General features: G+C 35.8%; 1 protein-coding gene across 4 annotated transcripts in view; it reads left to right on the plus strand.

Moving 5' to 3' along the window:
* The window catches only part of ABCB7 (ATP binding cassette subfamily B member 7), a 158,108-nt gene that overhangs the window by 87,850 nt on the left and 50,794 nt on the right, over nucleotides 1-19,464 (plus strand). For 3 of the 4 annotated variants that reach the window (XM_039224678.1, XM_039224680.1, XM_039224681.1), the window contains exons 2-4: nucleotides 4,590-4,667; nucleotides 7,074-7,151; nucleotides 17,204-17,323. In XM_039224678.1, coding sequence (XP_039080609.1) covers nucleotides 4,590-4,667; nucleotides 7,074-7,151; nucleotides 17,204-17,323 — 276 coding nt within the window. The remainder of the gene's footprint in view (nucleotides 1-4,589; nucleotides 4,668-7,073; nucleotides 7,152-17,203; nucleotides 17,324-19,464) is intronic. The other variant, XM_039224679.1, reaches the window with a different exon arrangement.

Genomic DNA, 19,464 nt, shown 5'->3' on the forward strand with positions numbered 1-19,464 from the left:
GATCCCTCTTTTTTCCTTTGTGAATCTAGCTAAAGGTTTGTCACTTTTGTTTATCTCTTCAAAGAAGCAGCTCTTAGTTTCATTGATTTTTTTTCTATTGTCTTTTTGGAGTCTATTTCATTATTTTTCCCTTTGATCTTTATTATTTCCTTCTTTCTACTAACTTTGGTTTAGGTATAAAGTTAGATTGTTTATTTGATATTTCTCTTTTTTGAGGTAGGCCTGTATTACCATGAAATTCCACCATAGAATTGCTTTTCCTGCATAGGTTTGATATGTTATATTCTATTTTCATTTGTCTTTAAGTATTTTTTGAGTTTTCCTTTTTTCTTCTATCGCCCTGTGTTTGGCAGTGTTTGTTTAGTAATATGTTGTTTAACCACATATTTGCAGTTTTTCCACTTGTAATTGATTTCTAGTTTCATATCATGTGGTAAAAAAGATGCTTGATATGATTTCAATCTTTTTACATTAATTTAGTCTTATTGACTCTTGGTTTATGACCTAATGTGATCTATCCTGGAGAATTTTCCATGTGCTCTTGAGAAGGATGTGTATTCTGCCGCTTTACGGTAGAATGTTCTCTCTCAATAATTAGTAGCCCATCTGGTCTAATGTGTCATATAGGCTGATGTTTCCATATTGATTTTCTGTCTGGATGATCTATCCATTGATGCAAGTGGGGCATTAAAATCCCCTACTATGATTGTATTGTTTTTAATTTCTCTCTTTAGGTCTGTTAATATTTGCTTTATATATTTTGATGCTTCTATGTTGAGTGCCCATATATTTATGAATGTTATATTTTCTTGCTGAGTTACTCCTATGTTTATTGTGTATACCACTCATTGTCTTTTATTGAAGGCTTTGTTTTAAAGTCTATTTTGTCTGATACAAGTATAGCTACACCAGCTTTCTTTTCATTTCCATTTTATGAAATATCTTTTTCCATCCCTTCACTTTCAGTTTGTATGCGTCCTTCTGAAATGAGCCTCTTTTTAAAAAAGTTTTATTTTTTTATTTTTTTATTTTTGAGGCAGAGACAGAACAGAGTCGGGGAGGGGCAGAGAGAGAGGGAGATACAGAATCTGAAACAGGCTCTGACCTGGTAGCACAGAACCCAATGCGGGGCTCAAATTCACAAACTTGTAGTGATCATGACCTGAGCTGAAGTCGGACGCTTAACCAACTGAGCCACCCAGGTGCCCCTGAAATGAGCCTCTTACAGGCAGTATATCAATGTTTTATTTTTTTTTTTAATTCATGCAGCAACTCTGTGGTTTTTGATTGGAGAATTTAGTCCACTTATATTTAAAGTCATTGATACGATTAAAGTTAGTGATAGTTACGTACTTATTGCCATTGTTTTCTGGTTGTTTTATAGTTTCTCTTTGTTCTTTCTTCTCTTTCCGTCTTCCCTTGTGGTTTGATGGGTTTCCTGTTTAGATTCCTTTTTCCTTTTCTGTTATCAGTTTTTTGAGGAGCCTCCATAGTGTTTGCCACTGTCTCCTCACTTTGTATAGCTCTTGGTTTATTTCTACTTGTTAGGAAAGTCTGCTCTGTCTCCTGATCTTTAAAGTAGTGGCCTTCCTAAAAAGAAGTCTATGGTTTCCTGTAATGCAGTGCCCCTTCTTCAGAAGAGCCATATGCTGGTATGTCCTATGTGGGCTGCATGGGCCCTGCTATACTAGATGAGTCATATTTACTCTCAGTCTACTCAGTACACTTGCTCACTTTGCCTGGGTAATATTTGTATATTTGTTGTTAATGGGCTTGTCTGAGGACGTTGCAGGCTTGTAGTTGGTTGGTGTCATTGGACAAAACAAATGCCTCCTCTAACTCCAGGGCAGTAGTTGCACTAATCGGCAGGATGGTCTCCCTTTGCTCCCTCCTGAGAGACTTTCATTGGTGGATGTGGCCAGTACTCAGACCAGATTCCTGCCCCAGAACTTTTTTGGGGGTTGCAGTCACAAGGAGTTGCAGGACACTCTCGCTGTGATGCCCCCTGGGAGCTTTTTTTTGATGGGCAGGGCAGCAGTCAGATCACATGCCTACCCAAAGTCCATCTGCCAGGGCTGCAGTCATATCAAACTGCAGGGCACTTTTTTTGTAGCTGTCAACAGTAAGATTCAGCTGCTCAAATGTGGGGGCACAGTTGTATGTAGTCCTCTTCTCCAGGGCAGGAGTCACTTTGTAGTGATGCCAGCCACTGCCAGGGTTGACTGAAGGGTATGTGAGGGCAGGAGTGTCTTCAGAGGGATGCCTGCCAAGTAGGCTAGGTTGGATGCAGCAGATAGGCAAGAGAACTTGGGTGTGAGGCATGTGCTAGCAAGATAGGAGGAGATTATTCTGGCTCATTCCCCCAAGGGTTTGGCTATCTAGTCTGGGGTATGGGGGTTTGGTGGGGGTGGGGGGGGGATGCGGGGTGGGAATTGTGCTTGCTAGCAGTTGTTCTTGGAAAAGTGTCCTAAAGATCCCTGTTCCCACCAGCAAACATTCTGTGCTTAATAAATAAATGCCCTTCAGATATATCCCAGGTGCTATTTAAACTGCTGGCTCTTTGCTGGGTTATTTTTTATGCTAGCTCTTTAAGGGCAGGCACTGAGTTTTCTATGGCCCTCTGGCTCTCCTGGAGCTAAGTTCATTTTATAAAGTACCCAGAGTTTATACCCACTGATTGTAAAAACTTTCTAAATTAAGCTCCACTGGTTTTCAGAGCAAAATGTTATGGGGATTTGTCTTTCCAGTGTGGGTGCCCTGTGCCTGTGGTGCCCAGTATACGTTCTGATCCTCTCACCTCTCTGGGCTACTGGTGTCTGTCCTTTTTGTGGTCAGCCTCACCAAGTGTTTGGTTCTCAACTGCATCTTTGTCCCTCCTACCCTTTTTGATATGGCCTTCTCTCTGAGATTAACTGTGGAAAGTCTTCTCTGCCAGCCTTCGGGTCTTTTCAGAGTTAGTGTCCCAGGTATAGCTGTTATTTTTGTGTATCCATGGGATGAGGTGAGTCTAGGATCTTCCTACTTTGCCATTTTCCCAGTAGTTGAAGCCACATCTTTTTCTTTTTCTTCTTCTTTTTTAAAAATATCTTTTCAAATTAGTGTTTTTGGTTTCTTTGGGTAAATACCCAGTAGTGGCATTATTGGATGACATGGTATTTCTATTTTTAATTGTTTTAGGAGTCTCCACTGTTTTCCACAGTGGTTGTACCAATTTATATCAAAAAGTTTTTGGTCTCCTCTCTGTCTTCTTACTCTAAGATTCCTATAATGCAAATGTTATTATGCTTGATGATGTTGCACTGTTCCGTTAGCTTTTTCTCGTTTTCATTACTGTTTATTCTTTTTGTACTTCTGCTTAGTTACTTTTCATTACCCTGTCTAGTAGATTGATGATTCACTCTTCATCCTCGAATAAGTTCTTGATTACCTGTAGTGTATTTTTTGCCTCAGTTATTGAATTCTTCAGCTCTGAGTAGTTCTTTTTATATTTTCATTCTCCTTGTTGAAGTTCTCAATGTGTTTTTCCACTCTCTTCTCGAATCCAATGAGTATCTTTATGGCCATTACTTTGAATTCTTTATCAGACATATTGCTTACTTCCATTTCATTTAACCTTTTTATGCTGTGATTTTGCCTTGTTCTTTAATTTGGGACATATTCTTGTTTCCTCTGGGGTGGGGCATGCAGTGCTAGCAAGGTAAATGGAAGAGTGTTAGTGCTTGCTCCTGCAAACATTCAGCTTTCTATGTTGGGAGAGGGGAAGAGAAATGGCACATGCCAGCACTTTTGTTCCTAGAGAAATCTGCAGATCATTTTTTTCTCTAGCACATATTTAACATTAGTCAGTAAATCTTCACTTGTACCCCAGATGCTTTTTAAGACTGCTGCTTCTGTGTTATGTTTCAGGCCACAGTTATTTAGTATGCTGTCTCTTTAAGGGTAGGAACTGGGTTTCCTATCACCCTCAGGCCTCCTAGAGTTAAGCCCTGTTGGCCAGACTTTATGGGGATTTGTCTTCCCAGTGTGGGTTCCCAGTGAGGGGGATGCCCTAGTGATCTGATCCTCTTCTTCTCCTTGCTTGTAATGTCCCTCCCAGTTGTGGTTAGTTTTGTAGGAGGTTTCTTTCCCAACCATGTCTCCACCCATTTTTTCCTTTTTGTATGTGGCCTGTCTACAGATAGCCTTGGAATGTTTGTTCTGTCACTCTTCAGATCATTTTCACAGTTAGCACATAGATGTAACTGTGTCTGTGAGGGTAACAAGATACAAGGTAGGACACTACATAATAATAAAAGGAATAATCCATAATGAGAATATAACAATTATAAATATGCAACCAACATGGAAGCACCTAAATATATAAAGCAACTATCAAAAGACATAAAGGAAGAAATTGATAGTAATATAATAATAGTAGGGAGCAATAACACCGGACTTAAATCATCCAGTCAGAAAATCAACAAGGAAATAGTAGATTTCAATGACATTTTAGACCAGATGGACCTAACAGATGTATACAGGAGAATAGAGGAAATCTCTTAATATTAATTATTTATTCTGAATGTTCTTCCTTTTTTTCTCTTATGCAGATCCCAGAGTCATTAAGACATACTACATGGCAGAGACTGGGAAAAGGCAACTTAAGACAGATATTACATGTTACCAGGGTAAGATTAAGCAGATACTTCTATATATAACTCAGAAAAATTAGCAAATCCTTCAAGCATTTTCAAGTTTTGTATTTCTCAAATAATTCTTCTTTTCATTTTTTCCCCCTGTATACCAAGAGATGAATAAGAAATTTCATGTTTCTGGTCATAGAAATAGGGATAGATATCTGGATTATTTTTCACTTTTGGAGAAATCTGTCAGAATCTCTTGAGATCAGTGCCAGCTACAGTAACATTTTCAGAATGCTTTTATAAATGTAATATCAGCTTGTTGACCCTTAAAATTATCCTGGTAATTTGTATTTGACATATGGAATGCTGTAAGATTTTCAAATGAGTGAAAGTCCTCTACCTTAGAAGATGTTCAGATGGCAGAGGATCAAGGGACTCTATGCTTGATGCTTACTTTACTTGTTGATAAAGGTTATTTTTTATTGTTAATATAAGTGAAAGACAATGTCAAAATTTCTCCGTCTTCTAAATCTATACAGGCAATTCTCCAAGATAGAAAAAGGCTAGGAAATTAGAAGATAGTCTAAACTGTCTATTATTATTTTTTTTATTTTTGAGTACTATCTTTATTATTTCTGATTAACAATTATTTGCCTTTAAGGTACAAGGCATTGTTCTAATTTATGCAGAGGCTATAAAAGTGAATAACATTTCAAACTTTTGCTTTGTTGAAGACCTTATTATCTTGTGTGGTATTCATCAGACTCCTTGATATAATTTGTTGCTCAATCTTTTAGATGGAAAAAATGTAACAGAGACATTATCACACTAAAATTTATATTTTCATGGTTTCCTTTTAAAAATGATTTAAAGGTTGTTGATCCAAGAATCAATAACCCATTTATGGCAATATTTTTTATTCTCATCTGGTGCAAATAAGAAGGCACTTTTGGTTTTTGTGATTCATTTTCATAGCTTGACCCAAAGCTCATACTATTATGATTTCGCACTGATACACATTTGTGTTTGTAAAGAACTGTGTCCTTCATTAATTAATTATTGATTATTATAGCTACTGAAGAAGCATTATTATGTGTACTTATTTCATTAAGTATGTTTTGAGGAAAAACTGTTAATTAGCAAGCTTAAATTTTGAGCCTAATCTTTTTTTTTTTTTTTTAATTTTTTTTTAATGTTTTATTTATTTCTAGGAGAGAGAGAGAGAGAGCGTGAGCAGGGGAGGGTCAGAGAGAGAGGGAGTCACAGACTGAAACAGGCTCCAGGCTCTGAGCTGGCAGTCAGCACAGAGCCCGACGCGGGGCTCGAACCCATGAACCGCGAGATCATGACCTAAGCAAAAGTCGGACGCTTAACCGACTAAGCCACCCAGGCGCCCCTTGAGCCTAATCTTTACTGTCTTATTAACTATTATATTTTTCAAATGATTTAACTTTTATATTTCTCTAACCTAAGAATCAGTCTTAAGACCTTTTTTAAAATTTTGTTCTAGGCAAGATGTTTGCATATTTTCAAGGCTAGTTGAGAGTTTTATAGGTAGCTCTGTTTTATTTTATTTTTAATGTTTTTTTTATTTTTCTGAGAGACAGACTGTCAGCAGAGGAGGGACAGAGAGAGAGAGAGATACAGAATCTGAAGCAGGTTCCAGGCTCTGAGCTGTCAGCACAGAGCCTGATGCGGCGGGGCTCGAACCCACGAACCGCAAGATCATGACTTGAGCCGAAGTTGGCGCTTAACCACTGAGCCACCCAGGTGCCCCAGATAGCTCTGTTTTATAAGCGAATCTATTAAGCATTGAAATCTACTCTGCCCATGTGCAAGACACTGTGGTATAAGCCATGGGAGATACAAGGATAAAGGAGACTGTCTTAATTTCAAGAAACTTACCATGTGATAGGAAAGACAAAACATGCATACATATTACTATGGCATAAGATAGACAGTAAGCATTAAAAATACTCACATGAGCATACATAAGGAAAAGAATCAGTTATACAAAATGAACTATATTAAATTATAAAGCAAAACTGTATACAGTTCTGTGGAAAGCAAGTGGGATATAATTAGTTAACCATGGGATATTCTTTGCCAATGATAAACAGATTACATAGTACTATAGTAGCAAATGACAATAAGAAAGCTGGTATAAATCAAATAGAAGTGTAACATAAGTCAAAGGTTTTAAACATTAATTTCAAAAGCACTTTAGAGAAGGTGACTGCTACATGAATATTAGTTATGTTTCAATATTCTTTGTGTAAGTGTATCTGTAAGCTAATTGTGAAGGTGTTTTGCTTTGTTATGCTAGGCTAAAAGCGCCTATGAATTTGTATGTGATACATTCATTAGATTAAGCCAAGTCAGGGTTTAAAGATCAGAAATTCTGTAATAGCTAATGGACCACTTGGTATCATCTTCAACTTGGCTCTCTAGGCATGGGCACTGATAGAAAAGAGGACATGTTGGCATGGTCATGCAGGAGGAGGACTCCACACAGACCCAAAAGAAGGGGTAAGAGTGAATAAGAAGTAACTAAATATTCTTATACATATTGTACTTGCATAGAGTGCATGCACGTGTGTGCATACACACACACATTCAAGATTATTATCTTCCAGAATACTTTGATTGACTCTTATAACCACAAGTCTTCTAATACAAAACCTTATGAATTGACCATGGTTATATAGCTGAGACTTTCTTGGGCTTAAAACAAACACAAAATTTCATGATTGACTAAAAAAAGAAAAGAGTTATCAACCTAAACATTTTATATCTTTATTTAAAATACCATTGGGAGAAACAATGAAATCTGGCCATGTGTAGCAACATGGATGGACCTTGAGGGTGTTATGCTGAGCGAAATAAGTCAGGCAGAGGACAAATATATGTTTGCACGTATAGGAGGATTAGGAGGAACTTAGCTGAGGACCAAGGGGGAGAAGAAGAGGGGAAATGGTGGGGGAAAGGGAGAGAGGCAAACCATGAGAGGCTCTTGAATGCTGACAAAAACTGAGGACTGATGGATGTGGGGGGGAGGAGGGATGGGCATGGAGGGGGGCCCTTGTGGGGATGAGCACTGGGTGTTATGTGGAAACTAATTTGACAATAAACTATTTGTAAAAAAAATAAATAAATAAAAATAAATAAATAAAATTATAGCAAAAAAAAATAAAAGTAACACTCTGCTGAGATTCTGAAAAAAAAAAAAAACCATTGGTTGACATTATTTGTTATATAATCCAGCCTTATAAATAAATAGGTAAATACCATTGGTTGACATTATTTGTTATATAATCCAGCCTTATAAATAAATAGGTAAATTATATTTAGCACTTAGAAGCAGTGTGTGTATGTGTGTGTGTGTGTGTGTGTGTGTGTGTGTGTCTTTTGTGGTTAACATTTCCCCTTCTGTACACTTAGTTTAGAAAGGTCCTAGAATGTTCCCTAGTTAACTGAGAAATTCTCCATCTACATGATCCATTCATTTAATTATCCATATTCTTTTTTCATATTATTTTTTAAAGTTTTATTTTAATTCCAGTTAACATACAGTATTATATTAGTTTCAGGCGTAAAATACAATAATTCAACATTTTCACTTATCACCCAGTGCTCAGCACAACAAAGTGCACTCCACACCTATTTAACCCATTCCACCACCCCTTCCCCTCTGGTAACCATCAGATTGTTCTCTATAATTAAAAGTCTGTTTCTTGTTTTGTCTCTCTCTCTATATATATATTGTTTTTCCCTTTGCTTGTTTGTTTTGTTTCTTAAATTCTACATATGAATGAAATCATACGGGTATTTGTCTTTCTCTGATTGACTTATTTTGCTAAGCGTTATATTCTCTAATCCCATCCATGTTGTTACAAATGGCAAGACTTCATTCTTTTTGATGGCTGAATAATATTCCATTGTATATGTATACCACATCTTCTTTATTCATCAATCGGTGGACACTTGGGCTGTTTCCATATCTTGGCTATCATAAATAATGCTGCTATGTACATAGGGGGTGCATGTATCCCTTTGAATTAATGTTCTTGTATTCTTTGTGTAAATACCCAGTTGTGTGATTGCTAGATCTTAAGGTAGTTCTATTTTAAAATTTTTGAGGAACCTCCATGCTGTTTTCCACAGTGGGCTGCACCACTAGTATGTTCCTAACATACTAGTAGTTCCTAACACTACTAACGAAAGAATCAATTTTAAAGAATCAATTCATTTACTAATTAGTTAATTCCGTGTTTATAATAACATGAGTAATGAAGAACTTAAAATAAGGACTACTTTCCAGACTTTGCTTGACATACTCTTTTTTTTTTTTTTTTTTAAATGTTAGAAGCAGATCCGCATAGGATATAGTCAGACGCTAGTAGTGTTATAAGAGAGATTAAGATTTAGTAGAGCAGTCAGAGAGCTTTGGTATAAAACTTGATGTAATCAGAAGGGGTGGAACGGCAGATTGGAGTATTAAAAAGTTGGAGTCCTGGGGAGATAATGGAATAACAAATCTCTAGTCTTGTTCAACTGAACAGACACTTAGGCCAATGCATAAGAATACTTGGGTGACATGGAGAAACTGTTTTCTAGCTCTGATTTTATTCGTCATCAAACAGCCTTATGAACTTCATCTGATTTTTCCAATTCACTTCCCTTGGGATAGGGAATTAACTGACTGGCCAGTGTGACTATCAGTCAGCTTGTTATTTTTTTTATTATACATTGTTAAATTGACTGTTGAGCACAAATATATGTGATAAATACAATAAGCCATTTTAGGACCTTTTCACTGCTAGATAAACTCTTCATTTATAGTATCAGACCAATAGTGTATGGAAGAGAAACCTTAAGATAGAGAGGAATTAACAGTAATAGAGCTTTTCCTGATAATAGATCTTTCATCTCCCATCCATAAACATATTATATACTTATATTCCCCAATAATATTAGAGAAGTTTTTCAGTTACCCTCTCAATTTTTCCATTAGACATCTGCTCAACTTGCTTGTTTTTTGACCTTTTATCAAGCCACTGTTATTTCTAACTGTATTGAAGTAATGGTTGAATTTATTCCTTAAATTGCAATTTAGTTACCTTTAGCATGGATTGAAGAAGAGTTTTCTTCTCTGGACAATTTGCCTATCCATGAAATTGTGGGCATTTCCAAATTATTTGCTGCTAAATTGGTTCTTTGGGGAAAAAGCATTCAGTCTGTAGCATAACATTTATACAAAACAAATTGCATCCAAAATTTTTAGTATATATTTTTTTTCTTCCTCACCACAAATTTTACCCCTAAGTAGTTTCTTTATAAACTAGTCCCTTGATCTAGGATTAGAACATTTCTTGATATTAGAATTCAGGAATGTGATTTTTTTTCTTAAGGTAATCTCTATACCCAAGGTGGAGCTTGAACTCACTACCCCAAGATCAAGAGTCACATGTTCTACTGACAGCCAGCCATGTACCCCTGAATTCAGGAATGTCTTTGTAACTAGAATTCTTAGATAAATCCTGTATCAATTAGAGGAAAGGTTATTCTGTTACCTTTATCAAAAGTTCATTTTCTTTTTTCTTACTCTCTTATTATCAAAGCCAATTAGGCTACACACCCTTGGAAGCAATGGACTCTTGGTGGAAAAAATTGTTTTTGTTTCATTGCTGGATAACCTTTTCTGGTGAAAGATATGAAATTACTGACCTGAGAAACAAAACATGTATTTAGCTTATTAATAGGCAGTTTTCTTTAGTATCTTAAAATTCTATCAAGTGAGTTGCTTCAGATGTGTTTTAATTTTTTTTTTTTTCATTTTCCTTTTTGTGCCCGGCCCACATAGTTATTAGGTGTAGTGCTTAATGCCTATGAGTGACTACATCTCTCCCTCAGGTCACACTGTTGAATTCAGCACTGCTGCATATAAACATTGCAGTTTGTGGCCTTCCAGTTATACCCTATTGAGTCAAATGCACCCAGTTTTATTTATGCAGTTTGTTTTTGGCTCACTACATGGTGATTTTGCTGTTTCAGCTCCCTATGTACGAGTAGATATTCCTTTCATTATTTCTTTTTGTTTGCCTTGCCTCATAAGGCTTATGAAGCTCTGTATTAGTACCAAATAAGTAATATTTTAAAATATTTAAAAACCTGTTACTTAGATTATTAAGATGATTTAATAAAGTAATAGCTGTACCTCCTGAATTTTAATGACAATTTGTCCTCATGTGTTTAAGAATAAATCATTTATTAATTGAATATTTATTGAGTGTTGTTTCTGGTATCGTCTCTTTTTGTAGCACCTATTCTTTTTATGTTGACCCACCTTATTTTGAGTTACTTTCATCTCCTCTTTGACAGCTCTCTGATGTTCCCAAGTATTTTCTTCCAAACTTATCTTAGTGAGCCCATTTGAATTCCTTCTTACATTACTTTTATGATTTTTTTCTGAATCCGATTGATTTCCTATATTATGACAAGCTAATTCCAGTATATAGTTGAGACCTTTGTAAAAACTTTTATTCCTCAAACTAACATAGTACTAATTTTAAGGGGGCTTAAAATGTCAGTTCCATGTTTTAAATTTGAGGCTATTTAGCTATAGCAAGAAGGCTGCATTGTTTGTATATATTGTTAGCAAAGAGGAAAGTAGATTCACTCCTACTTGTGTAGGCCTTTTAACGATATTTCTATAGCATTCAAATTTAGAGAGCTTTTGTTATCATGATATGTCATCACAGGTTATGTTTTCATTTGGACCATTAATTTATTATTTTTGAGAGACAGAGAGCACAAGCAGGGAAGGGGCAGAGAGAGAGGGAGACAGAATCAGAGGCAGACTTCAGGCTCTGAGCTGTCAGCACAGAGCCCAGCACGGGGCTCAAACTCGAACTGTAAGATCGTAACCTGAGCCAAAGTTGGACACTTAACTGATAGAGCCACCCAGGCTCAATTACTATTACTATTTACTGTGAAAATGATAAACAGAAAAGTGAAAGAAATTTATGTTTTACGTGTAAAACTTCTGTTTATGTGTAAGTGAGGCTTAACTAAAAATTATTATGATTTCAGCCATTGGCTACTTCAGGAATTTTGACCCCTCTGAAAGAACTTCTTACTTAAATCATTTTTTCCCCTATACTGTGATTACTCTTTACACAGTAGATTTTCAAATAAGCCAATTTCTTGTTATCCTCCTTGATCATTTCCTATACTTTTTACCCTTTCTTTAAGAATGTGATCTTAAAAGGGCATGTATACTATTTGTGTTGCTTAGTCTGAAATGAAATTGGTTGGAAGGTGATTTTAAATTCAGTCTCAAGCTTGTGGCTTCAGATAACCCTTTTGTGTTTCAGGATTACCATTGTGTAGCCAATGTATGAATTATGGGTGTTCACCGTATGGTGATTGTGGTGATTTTGAAATGTGATATATGATCTTTCAGGATCTGTAGTGAGACCTCCCCATGTTATTCCACTCTTGTACAGCCAGAATGAGTTGGTTTAAAATTCTTTAAAACTGTGCCTCAACCTCTGACATTCCTTTTTGATTTGGCCTCCACTTATAAAAAGAGACATTTTTCAAGCTTTATAGTGTATCTAATGTATAACTTAAGTCAGGTACTTTATAGCTGAATGAACTCATAATGCATGATTACACAACTTTAGAACGCATTTTGTTAAATGAAATGGTCACATTTTATGCACTATTAAGCCAACTAGAATAATTTTCTTACTCTTAGCCATAACTTCTCTGTGCCCTTATTGAAAAAATTTGGGATCTGTTTTAGAAGGTTTTGACAGGAGAAAGTATTTCTAAAGATATGTAGAAACAGGGCCTTTTTGTCATTATTCCATCAAGAAAAATAAGACAGATAAAACCTGTGAAACAAGAAAGTGATTGAAATGCCTCAATTTGCGTTATAATGCATTAAATTATATTTATTTAGTAATATTTCGATTGAAAAAGTGAGTTAAAATTATAGCCTTAATACCATTTAAAAATACCTTACTGGTTATGAGAGCGTATGTGAGTATATGTGTGTATAAAATAAAACATTAAGGACTCTATTTTCAGCATTTCATGTTTTTGCCAACTTATATCTTTTTTTTTTTTAAGTTTACTTGAGAGACAGCTAGTGGGAGAGGGAGGGAGGAAGAGAGAGAGAGAGAGAGACACACAGAGAATTCCAAGCACCACCTTCTATCTTTAAAGCAACCAGGAAGGTAGTCCTGTTTTTAATATAGTATGAACAGTTTTATGTCTGTTGCTCTTTACTCAATAAATGGACTAAAAGGGACTAGAAAAATAGTTTTCTGAGTTTGGGGGACAGTAACCATAATGTAAAACTATCCTAAATAATGTCCTGGGTTTCTTATATGTTGGCAGTTTTCCCCCATTCCTTGCTGCGTACATTTAATTGAAATTGCATAACTTTCCTCCCCGCAAGATGAACTAATTTTTTCCTTATTATATATGAACTACAGAAAATGCAAGCAAGCAAAAAGAATATAAAAATTCATCAATGTTTCCATCTACTCACAGCTACTTATTTTAACACTTTTGGAGGAATTGCTTTCAGACCCCTTTGTATGCATGTGTAAACTCATAAACACATCATATTCTTTAACACAAAAAATACGTGTTGTGCTCTGCTTTTTTCACTTCACATGTATCTGTGTTACTACATATATTTCTGAATGGCTAAAGTTTGTTGTGTACATTCACTATAAATTGTTTACACAGTTCTCCATTATTAATCATTTAGGCTGTTTCCAACTTTTTTTCTATTAAAACCGCATGAGAATAAACATCCTTATGACTAAATTTTTCATTCTTTTATTCAATAGATACGTGTTGAGTACCTACTGTATGTCAGCCACTATATTTAATATTGAGTTACAACAGGGAGCACCAGTTGCTACTCATATGGAATTTAAATTCTAACAGAAGAGCAGATATTAATCAAATCACTTCTGTATATGTAATTTGTAACTAAAATGGATACTCTGGAAGAGAGGAATACTCTGATGTTTCAGAATACAGCCAAGGATCCTGACTGGGGTTAGGGAAGGCCTCATGGAAGAAGTGCTGCTGGTATTGGCAGTTAACTAATTAGAAGAGGTTGGGGAGTGGGTTGGTGTTGCACAGAGGGAGATTATTTCAGACAGAATGAGTGATATCGTGCAAATGCCTTGTGGCAGAAGGGATTATAGTATATTTGAGGAAGTAAAAGAAAAGAAAGTTAATAAGGTATGAACACTGAAAGCAGTCAGGAACCAAGCCAAGCAGACCCTCATAAGGCATGTTATAAACTTTGATCTTGAAGAGGATAGGATGCAGTTGAACAGTTTTAAACTGGGAGTTTGTTTATTGATTGCAATATCTGATTGCAGGGTGAACTAATTGAACAGGGAGCAGAATGGATGCAGAGAAATCAATCAGGAGGTGGTTGCAGTGGTTTAGGGTGAGAGATTATGATAGCTTAGATTAGGTTGGTAGTGAAAATAGAAGTAGACTGATAAAAGAAATTTTCATGAAGTAAAATTGATTTAACTTGGAGCATATTCTTAAGTATTTTTTAAATCATACATAAGTTTCCAGAAATGGAATTCTTGACACAAAGGGCAAATTATTTTAAAAGCTGATGGTGGGTATCAAATGCTTTCTGGAAAGATTGTTTCAGTGCACTCTCCCGTTAACAGTGTGTTAGAGTACCCATTTCAATACAACTTCACCAGCAATGAGCATTAACTTTTTTTTTTTAAATATCTATTCCAGAAATTGAATAGATACTTCAGGTTTTAAAATGGAAATTCTTTTGCCAACTATAATAACATAATAATTTTGGAACATATATGTATTGATCTTATTTTGGCTTTACAAAGTATGGTTTTGATTCTTAATATTCTGCCTCCAAAAGCTGAAACTAAAACAAAAATATTTAATGAGAATGTTGTCTCAGGAACTTGAGAGAAAGAAAAATGTGAGATGATTTAGTTTAGATTAAGCATGATTAGAAAATTGTGGTTTTGTTGAAATTTTTAATAACTCCACCTCTGTTCTATATAATTAATACCAAGACTCCTACTTTATTAGACATTGCTTTATGACTCTACTTTACCATGAAGTTTTGACTGAAGGCTCCAAACTATTTTAAATAAACATTTTGATAAAGAACCCAAAAGTATATAAAGATTTTGACCACAAAGATGAAACTATTAAATTATTTCTTAAATTTTGTATAATGTATTGATAGCTTAATAGATGAGAAATAAATGTATAATATAAGTCCCTTTGCCTCCACTGAATACCTTTTTTGGCAATTATGAGAATGGCTATAGCTGGAAGTAAAAAGTTAAGGGATATAAGTAGCTTTTTAAAAGCAATTGAAATAGTTTCTCTTTTTCCAGGGTAGTTTGAGCTTGAAAGATATTGAGCTTAGAGTCAGAATAAAAGTTATGTATGCAACTATCTTCTCCCATTCAGTAGGTTGCCTTTTTAAAAAAGATTTCCTTCACTGTGCAAAAGCTTTTTATTTTGGTATAGTCCTAATAGTTTAATTTTGCTTTTTTTCTTTTGTCAGAAGAGACATACCTAGGAAAACGTTTCTATAGCTAATGTCAAAGGGATTACTGCCGATGTTTTCTTCTAGGAATTTTATGGTGTCAGGTCTCACATTTAGGCCTTTAATCCATTTTGAGTTCATTTTTGTGTATGGTGTAAGAAAGTGGTCCAGATTCATTCTTTTGCGTGTAGCTGTCCAGTTTTCTCAGTACCATTTGTTGAAGAGACTGTCTTTTTCCCATTGGATATTCTTGCCTCCTTTGTCATAGAGTCATTCACCATAAAAGTGCAGGTTTTTGGGGGGTTTTTTGGCTTTCACAACCACTGCTTTATTTTTTCCTTTTTTTCCCCTTTTATAGTTTATTGTCAAGTTGGGTTTCCATATAACACCCAGTGCTCATCCCCACAAGTGACCTTTCCCTCTGCCCCTCCCTCATCAGCCCTCAGTTTATTCTCAGTATTCAAGAGTCTCTCATGGTTTGCCTCCCTCCCTCTCCTCAACTATTTTTCCCGTTCCCATCCCCCATGATCCTCTGTTAAGTTTCTTCTGTTCCACTTATGAGTGAAAACATGGTATCTGTCCTTCTCTGCCTGACTTATTTCACATAGCATAACATCCTCGAGTTCTATCCACGTTGCTATGAATGGCCAGGTTTCATTCTTTCTCATTGCCATGTAGTATTCCATTGTATATATAAACCACATCTTCTTGATCCATTTGTCAGTTGATGGACATTTAGGCTCTTTCCATATTTTGGCTATTTTTGAAAGTGCTACTATGAACATTGGGGTACATGTGCCCCAATGCATCAGCCAAAAGTGCAGGTTTATTTCTGGACTCTCTTTTCTGTTCTGTTGATCTGTGTGTCTGTTTTTGTGCAGTACCATACTGTTTTAATTATTACTGCTTTGTAGTATATCTTGAAATGTGGGATCGTGATACCTCCAGTTTCATTTTTTTAAAGTTTTTATTTTAATTCCAGTTAACATACAGTGTAATATTAGTTCTAGGTGTCTAATATGGTAATTCACCAATTCCACACATTGCCCCGTGCTCATCACATCAAGTCCCCCCCCATCCCCATCACCTCATTCCCCTACTCCTCTCTCTACTGCTACTATCAGTTCTCTAAAATAAGAATCTGTTGGTGCACCTGGGTGGCTCAGTTGGTTAAGCGACTGACTTCTGCTCAGATCATGATCTCACAGTCCATGGGTTTGAGCCCCTATCAGGCTCTGTGCTGACAGCTCAGAGCCTGGAGCCTGCTTTGGATTTTGTGTGTGTGTCTGTCTCTCCTCTTTCCCTCCCCGTCTTGTACTCTGTCTCTCTCCCTCTCTCTCTCAATAACAAAAAGGATCTGTTTGTCTTTCTCTCCCTCTTTCTCTGTTTTCCCCCTTTACATGTTTGTTCTGTTTCTTAATTTCCAGATGAGTGAAATCATATGGTATTTGTCTTTCTCTAACTGACTTTTTTTGTTTAGCATTACACTCTCTAGCTCCATCCATGTTGTTACACATGGGAAGATTTCATTCCTGTGTGTGTGTGTGTGTGTGTACACGTACCACTTCTTTATTCATTAATCAGTGGACTCTTGGGCTGCTTCCATATTTTGGCTATTGTAAATAACGCTTCTATAAACATATGGGTGCACATATCCCTTTGAATTAGTGTTTTTGTGTTCTTTGGGTAAATACCCAGTAGTGTGATAGCTGAATTGTAGGGTTGTTCTTCTTTTTCAAGATTGTTTTAACTATTCAGGGTCTTTTGTAATTCCATAAAAATTTTAGTATTACTTGTTCTAGTTCTGTGAAAAATGCTGTTGGTGTTTTGATAGGGATTGCATTAACTGTATGTTAGTTGTACTTGAAAAAAAAAGTTACGTTTGTAATGTTTTAAACTTTTTCTTAAATATTTACATAATTCTACAGTATTGAAATATAGTTATATTTGAAGTGACATGTTAATTACTGCTTTGTTTTCTCTCTTTGAACAGTTAAAGGATGTTGATACTCGGAAAATCATAAAAGCAATGCTTTCTTATGTGTGGCCCAAAGACAGGCCAGATCTGCGAGCTAGGGTTGCCATTTCTCTGGGATTTTTGGGTGGCGCTAAGGTAAGAATAGGAGAAATTATATGTCGTTTGTTGCTATACCTATGACATTTTCTAATAATGAAAAGGGCTGATATAAGCTGCTTTGGGGAGAGCATTGTTAACTTTTAGGACCCTCATTTACATAACTTTTATACCGTCAGAAATTATGTGGTAATGCCCAATTTATCTGTGGATCATACTTCTAATGGCCTCAGCTTAATGGAATTCAGTCCTGAAACCGGATCATTGTGTAACAAGGTATAAGGAACTTTATAAAAGAAACTCCTTAGAGCCCTGTTGGTTATTACTTAATACATATTTCAGTAAATTGAAAAGAGGAAGAAGACACATTTAGGCACATTGATAGTGGTAAACAACAGTGTGAAGGGGGAAAAAAACCAAGCAGGAAAAGTTAAAAGAAAGAAAAAAAACCCACAAAAATAGACATTTTGGTACCATTCAGTATAGCGGCCCTCTATCTCTTAGCAGCCTCTTCAGTTTATTTCTGTACTATATGTAACATGTTTTAATAAGGCAGTTAATAATGACTCTGAATTTTTAAGAAAAAATCCCTTATTTTCAACTCATTCAGGTTTTAAATTCAGTAAAAAATATATTTTTAGGTACAAAATATAGTCATGGTACATACATAGTCTTTGGAGTCAGAATTCCTGGGCTCTGACACTTACTAACCTTGTAACATTGGGTAAATTGCTTAGTCTTCATGCCTCAGTTTCCCAATTTGTAAAATAAGGTAAAATACAGTTGTTTTAAGGATTAATTAAATCAGCATCCAAATGGCTAAAAAGAATGCTTGGCACATGGTAAAATGTATGTGTTAAAATAAAAATAATTTAGATTTCATAAAAAATACGGTAAAAAAAAAAGCAGTCTGCTGAAAAGTATGAGGTTTGGCTTCCACTCTTATGTGTAAGGGTTAATATATTGTTTTAGAACCCAGATCTTATCACTTATTTTTTTCTCTATGTCATGTATGTTCCTTTTTATGTACTCATTCTGTTCCTTACCCTAAAAATAAGTACTGAGAACTTGTAATGCAGAGGACTGTTCTTGGCCCTGCAGGGTATTCAAACATAAATAAAAGCACATTTTTTTCTCTCAAATCATCCAGGATAAGACAAGTTATATTTTATTACTATGATGCAAAGTAAGTTATAGATGATTTAAAAGAGGTACCATTCACGTGTTGGGATTTTAGAGGAAAGAACCATCAAGATGGGGAGTCAGGAAAGGTTTCGGAGAGGAGGTCTAAAATAGTCTTGGATTGATGAGTAGGATTGTTATAGGTATAGGAGTAACATGGGGGTGCCTGGGTGGCTCAGTCAGTTAAGCGTCTGACTTCGGCTCAGGTCATGATCTCATGGTTCATTGGTTCGAGCCCCACGTTGGCTCTGTGCTGACAGGTAGCTCACAGCCTGGAGCCAGCTTCGGATTCTGTATCCCCCTCTCTCTCTGACCCTCCCCTGCTCACGCTACCTCTCTCCCTCTCTCCCTCCCTCTCTCTCTCTCTCTGTCTCTCTCTCTGTCTCTCTCTCTCTCTCTCTCAGAAATAAATAAAACATTAAAAAAAATTTTTAAAAAAAGGAGTAACATGAATAGATTGATAGAGGACATAAGCATGTGTGGAGTAGTGAGTAGTCCAGCTTTGCTTCAATGAGGGGATAATGTTTCAGAGAAATTATAGGTAACCTTAAAAAGATAGAGCTCCATGTGAAATACCTTAACTGTGAAACAAAAATTTAATTATATTGGAAGTAGGAACATGTATTTTGAGTAGCAGAGTAATGAGGTTAGAGCTGTGTGTTAGGAAATTAATCTGAACCTTTTGCATAAGATCGATTAGGGTGGTGAGAGAACTAAAATAGGGATACCATTCATTTTCATTTCATGTATTTGTTCAGCCATATTTACTGACCAGTTAAGAGGCTAATGTAATAGTCTAGATGAGAAGTAATAGCACTTTGTACTGGAGTAGTGGTAGACATGTTAATATGGAGGGAAAAGATGCCAGAGATATTGTGACGTAAGGGAGGTAGAGTCAACAAGACTTACCAATAGGTCAGATATTAGAAATAAAAGAGAAATAAGATTCAGTGTTGATGCCAAGGATAAGAGAAAGAAAATACTTTGAACAGAAGTAG

This window comes from Hyaena hyaena, unplaced genomic scaffold, assembly GCF_003009895.1.
Source record: "Hyaena hyaena isolate Hyena2069 unplaced genomic scaffold, ASM300989v1 scaffold_1712, whole genome shotgun sequence".
In the NCBI taxonomy this organism is placed as follows: Eukaryota; Metazoa; Chordata; class Mammalia; order Carnivora; family Hyaenidae; genus Hyaena; species Hyaena hyaena.